This window comes from Trichechus manatus, unplaced genomic scaffold, assembly GCF_000243295.1.
Source record: "Trichechus manatus latirostris isolate Lorelei unplaced genomic scaffold, TriManLat1.0 scaffold00087, whole genome shotgun sequence".
In the NCBI taxonomy this organism is placed as follows: Eukaryota; Metazoa; Chordata; class Mammalia; order Sirenia; family Trichechidae; genus Trichechus; species Trichechus manatus.
This window is the reverse complement of record NW_004444023.1, coordinates 1398068-1407578: the sequence shown is the minus strand read 5'-3', so window position 1 is coordinate 1407578 and position 9511 is coordinate 1398068. Positions and strand designations below refer to the sequence as shown.

The following is a 9511-nucleotide window of genomic DNA, read 5'->3' as shown; positions in this document are numbered from 1 at the left end:
TATAATATTGGTCTAATTTTTATTCTGTCCAGGTTGGTGAATTTTTTTGGCCTGATACTAGCATTCTCATATACACTGAGGTTTTCTGTTTTGCTTTGTTTTGTTCTTGAAAAGAAAGTTCTAGAACTTCGACTGGAAATCAGACCATAGGGTCCGTGCCCAGCGTGCAAGGAGCCAATCTCTCAGATGCTGGTTTTGAGAGGAAGGAGGAGTTTATTTCACAGACTAGCAAGCAGGAACTCAGAGGTATCGACATCAGATTGAATTCCTGGATTTGAGGAAGCATTTACATTTTACAGGTTTGGGGGATTATACATATTCACATAGGAGTGGAGGAGGGCAGGCAGGCAGAATCAGTAAGTTCTACATATTCATAGTTTCCATTGATTATTTATTATGGGGCGGGGCTAAGACTTGGCATGGAAGCCGCCAAAGGACTCTTTGCTTTTGAAATGGGCTCGGCTACTGCAGATGACGTACGTCCGGTGATTCTTGTTCTTTGACACGAGTCTTTTCATTCCTTGGTATGAGTTATCTTGTGATATTGAGCATGCGTGTAGGCCTGGGGTCATCTGTCCATCATCTTTGTCTGTTCTGCGCATGTCTGACCACTCTGAGCTGGTTAGATCTGGATCTGTCCGGGGCTCTCCAGAGAGTCTGCAAAACAACGTAGAGGAAGTGAGGGACGTGGTGGGGAGGTGACTGGGAGTGGCCTGATAACTGGTGGAGTATTAATTAATTAGGTGTCCTCCGCCTCTAGGGTCCTCATTCTCAATGCATTTGGTTGGGGGGTAGGGAGGGGGACAGTGGTGGAGGCGCAACTGATCAAGTTAGGAATGTTAGCTTTACAGAGAACTGAAAACTGGCAGTGGAGGAAAACTGAACTGGTTTCACTACCCTCCTCCCCATTCTCTCCATAATTTGTTTTTTGTTTTTGTGGCAAAAGACACATAACATATAATTCACCATTTTAACCATTTTAAAATATTCAATTCAGTGGCATTAGTACATTTACCACGTTGGGCGACCATCACCACTACCTAGTTCCAGAACATTTTCATCACCCCCAAAGGAGACCCCCATATCCATTAAGCCATCATCTCCCACTCCGCATTGTCCTCAGCCCCTGGCAACCACTAATCTGCCTTCCGTCTATATGGATTTGCCTCTTCTGGAAATTTTGTATAAATGGAACCACCCAATATGTAGTCTGTTGTGCCTGGCGTCTCTCGCTTAGCATAATGTTTTCAAGATTCATCCATGTTGTAGCCTGTGTCAGTATTTCATTCCTTTTCATGGCTGAATAATAGTCCATTGTGTGGCTGCCCCACACTTTGTTTATCCATTCATTTACTGACAAACATTTGGGTTGTGTCCACGTTTTGGCTATTGTGAATAGTGCTTCTGTGAACATTTGTGCACAGTTTTTGTTTGAACACCTGTTTTCAACTCTTTTGTGTATATACCTAGCAGTGGAATTGTACAGCCAGAATGTTCCTTAGAAGCGAGGATGGTGAGACTTTATCTCATGTACTTTGGACATGTTATCAGGAGGAACCAGTCCCTGGAGAAGGACATCATGCTTGGTAAAGTAGAAGGTCAGCAAAAACGAGGAAGACCCACAATGAGATGGATTGACACAGTGGCTGCAACAATGCGCTCCAGCGTAACAACGATCATGAGGTTGGCGCAGGACCGAGCAGTGTTTCATTCTGTTGTACATGGGGTTGCTATGAGTCAGAGCTAACTCAACAGCCCCTGACAATGGTAATTCTATGTTTAACTTATTGAGGGACCCATAATTTGTTTCTTTCTCTCTCCTCCCCGCCAGATTTCTTTGGTTTTAATTTGTTATTTTGAAGGAAGTTCAAGCCTACAGAGAAATGTCAAGAATAGTGCAACAAATTTCTATATACCCTGAACCTAAATTCACCATGTGTTAACATTTTGCCACATTTGCTTTCTCTTTCTAGACGTGTGCTTACATGAGATTATAATTTTTTTTCCTGAATAATTTGAGAGTAAAATTCTTACATCACAATCCTCACTCCTACTTCAGCTTGTAGCTCGTAAGAACATGGACATTCTCTTATGCCTCTTACATCCCCACAGAACAATGATCAAAATCAGGAAATTTAACATTAAGTCAATACTATGATCTAATTCTACTACTCAAATGTTAGTTTGGTGTACTTTGGTGTCTTGTTTGTTGCTATGATGCTGGAAGTTATGCCTTCGGTATTTCAAATACCAGCAGGGTCACTTATAGTGGACAGGTTTCAGCAGAACTTCCAGACTAAGACAGACTAGGAGAAAAGGCCTGGCGATCTACTTCCGAAAATCGGGCAATGAAAACCTTATGGATCACAATAGAACACTGTCCAGCTCACTTACTTTGGACATGTCATCAGGAGAGATCAATCGTTAGAGGAGGACGTCATATTTGGTGAAGGAGAGGGCCATTGAGGGCAAGGGAGACCCCCGGTGGGTGGATGGGCATAAGAGCTGTGATGATGGACTTGAACATGCCAGCAATCGTGAGGATGATGCACGACCGGGCAGTGTTTCCTTCTCTTGTACGTAAGGTTGCCATGAATCAGAGTGGACTGGACACCAAATAACAACATTATTTAATTACAGACCATATTCAAATGTCCCCAATTGTCCCAATAATATATAGAATTTTTTTTTCAATCCGGGATCCAATGCAGGATCACATGTTGCATTCAGTTGTTGCATCTCTTTTGTAGGATGTCTCCCAGTTTGGACTTGTGTGACGTTTCCTCAGGATTAGATCCAGGTTGAGCATTTTGGGGAGAAATCAGGAGGCACATCATGTCAGTTCGTCCCATACTGGTGTTGGCAGTTTTGATCCTTGATTAAGGTGATGTCCACCAAATTTCCCCACTGTAAAGGTGCTGTAGTGGCTTGAACGATGGCTCCCCCGAAAGATACTCATGTCGCGGAAACTGTGAATGTGACCTTATTTGGAAAAAGGGTCTTTACAGATGTAATTCAGTTAAGAATCTCAAGATGAGATCATCTCGGATTTAGGGTGGGTCCTAACTCCAATGACTGGTGGCAGAAAGGCAAAGGGAGATCTGAGACACAGAGACACAGGAAGAGAAGGCCATGTGAAGATTGAAGCATAGATTGGAGTGAAGCAGCCACAAGCCAAAGAACACCTGGAGCCACCAGAAGCTGGAAGAGGCAAGGAAGGATTCTCTTCTAGAACTTCCAGAAGGAATGTGACCCTGCCCTCACCTTGATTTCAGACTTCTGGCCTCATGTGTGTCAGAGTAGAACTGTACTCTCTAGGGTTTTCAATGGCTGATTTTTCAGAAGTAGATCATCAGGCCTTTCTTCTGAGGTGCCTCTGGGTGGACTCGAACTTCTAGCCTTTCTGTTAGCAGCTGAGTGTGTTAACCATTTGCACCACCCAGGGACTCCATTGCTGCATAAAAAGCCACCCCAAAACTCAGTGGTGTAAAACAACAACTGTTTTGTTATACTCACGGAGTCTATGGGCCAGGAGTTCACACAGCACAGTGGAGGTGGTTTGTCTCTAACACACAATGTTTGGCCCTCAGCTGGGAAGATGCAAACTCAAATGGCTGAGGGCTGAAATCATCTAGAAGCTTCTTCACTCACATGTCTGGCGCCTGAGTTTAAGATCATTTGAAGGATGGGCTCAGCTAGAAACTGTTGACTGGACCCGTGGCTTCTCCATGTGGTTTGGGCTTCCTAACAGCATGGCAGCCTGAGGATGTTTGAACTTCTTAATTGGAAGCTCAGGGATCCAAGAATGAGAGTGACTTAACAAGGCAGAAGTGGCATGGTCTTTTATGACCTAGCTTGAGAAATCACATAGCTTCCTTTCCACCATACTCTCTGTTGGTTAAAGCAGTTACAAGCCTGCTCAGATTCAAGTGGAGGGGACATAGATCCCCACCTTTCAATAGGAGAAGTGTCAAAGAATTTATGTCCATGTTTTTAAAAATGCTGGCTGGTACAAACGGTTAATGCTCTCAGCTGTTAACCAAAAGGTTAGTGGTTCGAGTCCACACAGAGGTGCCTTGGAAGAAAGGCCTGGAGATCTACTTCTGAAAAGTCAGCCATAGGGTCACCAGGAGTTGGAGTTGACTCGGAAATTTTTTTTTTTCTGGTACAATGATTTCCATTTATTCTTCAGCTGGCTCATAGAATTTCAACACATAAAGCACATAAGGATATTTCTAAACTTTAGTTATAGCTATAATGTTATCTTTACTGGAATACAAATATTCCAGATGTTAACAATTTGTATGACATGTCTTTTTTGCATGAAATCTGATGGGAACTGGGGCAATCACACAAAAATTGATCACTCTTAATAATCAGGATTGCCAGAGATGACAGCAAAATAGATATTTGGGGATTTGACCTTGCAAAGGCCAATTCCCAAACTGAATCCAAATAACAGATTTTGGATAAACACTAAGGCCAGAATTGTACTTCAGTGCATCTTTTGTATGTGATCTCGCTGAATCTCAAGACTTCAGATCAGGAAGGACGTGTTGGTATTCCTATTGTGGAGAAGAGGAAGGAGCTCAGAGAGGTCAAATTACTTGTCTAAGATTGCACAGCTAGGAAGCCCAGCAGCATATCTGGGTGTATCATGAGGGCTGGGCAGGAAACAAATGGCAATTCAAATGGCGTCATTAAGGAGTGTTTAATTAACTATTAAAGAAGATGTTGCCTGTGGGCAGCAAGTGGGGAAACCAAGAGAGAAAGATGAGACATCTTCATAAACTACTACCTCCCAACAGATGGATCCCGATCAAAAAGAGAGAAAAGCGTGGAACGTAACTCCAAACTTCTAGGGAAACCAGATTTACTGGATCCATTCAGACTGGGGGAACCCCCCAAAGTAACGCCTGGAAATAATCTTTTAACCCTTGAACCGAAATTATCCCATGAAGCCACTGTTAAACTAAACGATAGTTTAGCCCAATTAATAAAAAAATGTTTTGCCTTGAGCAGAGCACTCTTATAAAGAATTATCTATATGAACTTAATCTGACAACAGTTAATCCAAGTCATAGAGAGAACTTGAAGGGGCAGAGAGCCTAAGTTAACGGGGATGAAACAATATGGGTAGAGATAGTGAGAATGGCGACACAAGAGGTACTACCTCCAGGCCTGAACGGGTGGGGCAGTGGAGCAAGAAGTGTCTGGAAGTTTCTGGAACCCGGGAGCTGCGGGAGTACCAGAAGGCTGCTGACAGGAGCTATGGTTTTTGTTAGCGGAATCCAGGGGGTTAATACCCCAGCCTCTCTCATATCTCGATTGCTGATCTCTGGTGTCTCCCAGGAGTCCTGTTGGCTGAAGCCAATAAGAAAGCAGAGGACAGGAAAGTTAGTGGTGCATCCATAGAGGTCAGCTCCCACCTCATCTTCCCTGGAGGCCAGAGCAGGGGAAAGAAGGGAGGAGAATGCGCCTGGAGAGACCAGTGAGGGCTGAACAGTAGTACTTCCACCGCCCCCCACCCCCTATTTCAGGCGCTACTGCAGAGGCCACGCCCCGGCCACTATCGGGCCCTAGTACCCAACCGCCGGTTGCCATGGAGACCGCGGGGGGAGGGCGTGCGGCGGCGCGGGAGCAAGCTCGTAAGAGTAAGTGCGCAGGCGCAAAGCTGCAAGGCCGCCTGGCTCCTGACGAGCGGCGGGGTCGAGGCGGGGCGGACGCCGGCCTCCCTGTGCCTTCTGCCTGGACCTGCAGCGCCGGAGTGGTGGCGGCCAGCACCTGTGGAGAGGCTGCACCCCAGTGGCCTCCCCTCGCCCTGGCTGCGCAGCCGGAGGCGGAGCTGCCAAATCCCTGCTGGGACGGTGGAGACCAGGCCTAGGGGCGCGGCCGACACCGCTTCCCCACAGGTTCGCCGACACGTGTAAGCACCCTGGAGCCTCCTGGGCCGGCTTGGGGTGGGTCCTGGGAGAGGGCGCGGCCTCCTGCAGGCCACCCGCGGAGTGGGGGAGCCAAGAGCTCCAAGCTTGGCCTTGTTCACGGGAATCTGACCTCCCTACCCTGTGACTTTACAGGATAAATATTTGGGGACTGCTGCAGTCCACGCTCACCTCCTAGACTCATTACTCCACGGGGGATTAGAGCCGCCAGGTGCTCACGACCATGGCAGCAATGCACCTTCTGGAAGACTGGTGCCGGGGGATGGATGTGGACATCCACAGAGCCCTGCTAGTCACAGGCATCCCAGAGGACTGTGGCCAAGCAGAAATTGAGGAAACCTTGAGTGGGGTCTTCACCCTTCTGGGCCCATACCATGTGCTCAACAAGATGTTTTTCAGGGAGGAGAATGCTAAAGCCGTCCTGATTGAGGTGGGCGAGGGCATGAATCTGAGCACCATACCCCGGGAATTCCCGGGAAGGGGGGGTGTCTGGAGAGTGGTCTGTAGAGACGCCACCCAGGATGCCGAGTTTTTAAAAAATCTGCACGAATTCCTGGAGAGCGAGGGGCGCACCGTGGAAGATGTGATCCGCCTGCTTCAGCTCGACCGCCCACCACAGCGCCAGAGCCGGAATCTGACCCCGCAGAACTGGGCAGAAGCTTTCGGGGTCCTCCTGGCATCGGTGATGCAAATCGTCTTCTACATGGATGCAGAGATGCGCTACCGGGAAGAAGCAAGGGCTCAAGAGTTGGCGGAGGCCAAGATGATAGCAGCCTGGTCTTCCGAAGCAGAAGGGAGGGTCAAGAAGGAGCCGGGGCCTGCTAGAGGAGTAGGCCGTGCCTTGAAGATGGAGAACCCCAACAGCTGGTGTGACATGGAAGATGAGGCTCCCAAGCCCTTATTTCGCAAGGCTAGGGCTAAGAACCCCTCCAGGAGAAAGAAGCAGAACAGAGCCCCGAAGCAGGAACCAATGTTCCGGAAAAAAACCAGAAGCGATCTTTCCAACAGCTCGGCCGACTTGGAAGATTCCCAGGCGGATGACACCGAAAGGATGGAGACCTCAGAATGTGTCTGTAGCAGCAGAAAGCCCCCCGTGAAGCAGGAGGAGTCGTCTCTGAAGAAGCTGGGGGCGAAATGTGCTCGAAAGGTCCACAGAGACCCACCTCAGGATGGCCCATCGGAAGCTGAGAGCCCCGGAGGCGCCTCGGAGTCAGACCAAGATGGCGGCCAGGAGGTCCCACCAAAGAAGAAGGCCATGGGCTGGGTTTCAACAAAGAGGCTTGCCCCCATTAGGAAGAAGAAGAAGGTGAGCTTGGGCCCTGTCTCCTATGTCCTCGTGGATTCAGAAGAAGCCAGGAAGAAGTCGGTGATTCCAAAGAAAGGCCCAGGCTGGAGAAAGGATGCCTCAGTTCTGAAGGCCCCTCGAGGCCCAAAGTCGGTTGAGACGCCAGCCTCAGCATCACAGCATCCGAAGGCCAAGCCAGAAGGCTCCCCTTACACCTCCAAAGGCAAGAGTGACTGCAGGAGTCATTCAGAGTGTGTCAAAAAGTGGATGATGTGGGAGGAGCAGGAGTGGGAAGTGGAGGAAGAGGTGCCCAGTGGGGCAGTGGGTCAACTGGGCATCGAGGATGGCCCCAGTGCATCAGAGGAGGAGGCTGACACAGCAGTCAAGGTTCTAGAAGGTGAGAACTCTGATTCTGAGTTCCCTAGGAGCCTCTGAAGGCCGACATTGGGTACTCCAGGGTGGGGGATGGGCGCAGGAGGGGCAAAGCAAACCCACCAACCGATCTTTTATGGATAATCGTCACTGGGGTGTTCTCAAGCCAGTCTGACCCATCTCCCTTGATAAGAATTTAATGGTTTGTTGGAGTTTGTGAATTTAAGAGGAGTCCCTGAGTGGCACAAACGGTTAAGTGTTCTGTTACTAACCAGAAGGTTGGCAGTTCAACTCTACCCAGAGGCACCTCAGAAGAAAGGCCTGGTGATGTGTACTTCTGAAAGATCACAACCTTGAAAACCCTGTGGAGCACGGTTCTGCTCTGACACACATGGGGTCGCCATGAGTTGGAATCAACTCAGTGGCAACTGATTTGTGTTTTTATTTTTTGTTTTCTAAAGGCCTGGTTGGGGAATCAAATGTTCAAGTACTCAGAAGATCCTAGGAAGTAAAAAATTCCCAAATGATACCTCTTCCTGTTTCCCCCCCTGAGCTGTCTTGATTTCTATCCAGAATCCAGAAAGTTTTGATTTGGGGGACCACTCATACCTGAAGAATTTAAAGAAGGCTGAGGAAGAGGTTCCAAGGCGGGAACAAAGATTTCTGTTGTCATTTTATGGGACGAGACTTTGGACTCCATTCAGGGACCCTGTTTGTAGAGGTGTGACTGTCAGGTGAATGATGTCTGAGATTTTAGGTGGGAAGAGTTGGGGGAATGGAGGCTTATCTCTGCCATTTTTTCTGTCAGGCCTGCTTCGGTATCTCCTCAACTCACCTTCAGAGGTGAGGGAGTTCTAAGCAGATGGTGCAAGTTCTAGAATGCTCACCGGTACTCATGGACAGGGTCACCGTTGTGTTCACTTAAGCTCAGCCTTTCTCCCTAACTCCTGCCTTCTATTTGTGTGGTCAGCAGGCCTGTGCAGGGCCTGGGGTTTGGCTCTGTTCCCCATTTCTACCTTTGTGCTGTGACTAGCCGGTAAATTAAGCCAGAACCTTTATATGCTGACCTGGCTTCCTTGCTCCTCCCATTTTTCATCTTCCAGCCTCTAGGTATCTAACTGGAGGGTGGGAAGATCCAAGAGTTAGTTTTGAGGAAAAAGAATGTCCACTTAGACCTTGAGGTGTTGAGTTTTAGGATTAACTAATAACAGTGACACCCTGGTTCCCGTTTGGGTGAAGCTCTTTCCGGAAGCCTCTGGGGAAGGGGTGATTGGGAGGGAAGAACTCGGGCGTTCCTATGTTTCTGCACCTCTATCCAGTGCCACCAAACTCTTGGTCTTTGTCACACTGTAGCAAGAGGGAAAACATTCCTAAAAAAATTGGTTGGTAATTTCTGCTTTCTCAATAGACATTAAATCAGACTAGCATTCCATGTCATACGTGTGTGTGGTGGGGTACAGGTAACCCCAGATCAGTGGTTTACACACTGTGCCTGGAGAACCCCAAGGGTTCCACAGAGATTTAATCCAACTTTTTTTTTTTAAAAAATATTCTTCAAAAGCAGTGTAAAATGACTACTCGAATACGGCACAAACCAAATTGTATCACACTGGAGACTACCAAAATATTATGTCATGCTTGTAGGTTAGCTTGTTCTTGTACAAGTCTTGAGTTGGTTGTTTCTGCCATCTCTTTGCATATAAGTGAATGTCCTGTCAATGTGACTTTGACACGGAGGGTAGAAGGAGGAGAAATTCAGTCTCCTCCACAGCCTGTAATGTAGCTCTGTGAAAGCAAGTTTACCTGTGTAATTCACACACTCTTGTTATGCTGTGAGTTTCTGTTGTGTATTGATAAATAATACTCGATCAATAGTTTCAGCCTTTGTAAGCTGTGGAGGGAGGGGGCGGTC

At 47.7% G+C, this 9511-nt stretch overlaps 1 protein-coding gene across 1 annotated transcript; it reads left to right on the top strand.

The window, feature by feature from the left end:
* The first annotated feature begins 6162 nt into the window (after positions 1 to 6162).
* PNMA8A (PNMA family member 8A) lies at positions 6163 to 7662 on the top strand. The gene has a single exon (XM_012557019.2). The coding sequence runs from the start codon at positions 6166 to 6168 to the stop codon at positions 7660 to 7662; it is 1497 nt and encodes a 498-aa protein (XP_012412473.1). The 5' UTR covers positions 6163 to 6165.
* Positions 7663 to 9511: the final 1849 nt, after the last annotated feature.

Bases quoted from the DNA above. Each gene is read 5' to 3' on its own strand.
- PNMA8A (XM_012557019.2), top strand. From the start codon at position 6,166: ATGGCAGCAATGCACCTTCTGGAAGACTGGTGCCGGGGGATGGATGTG.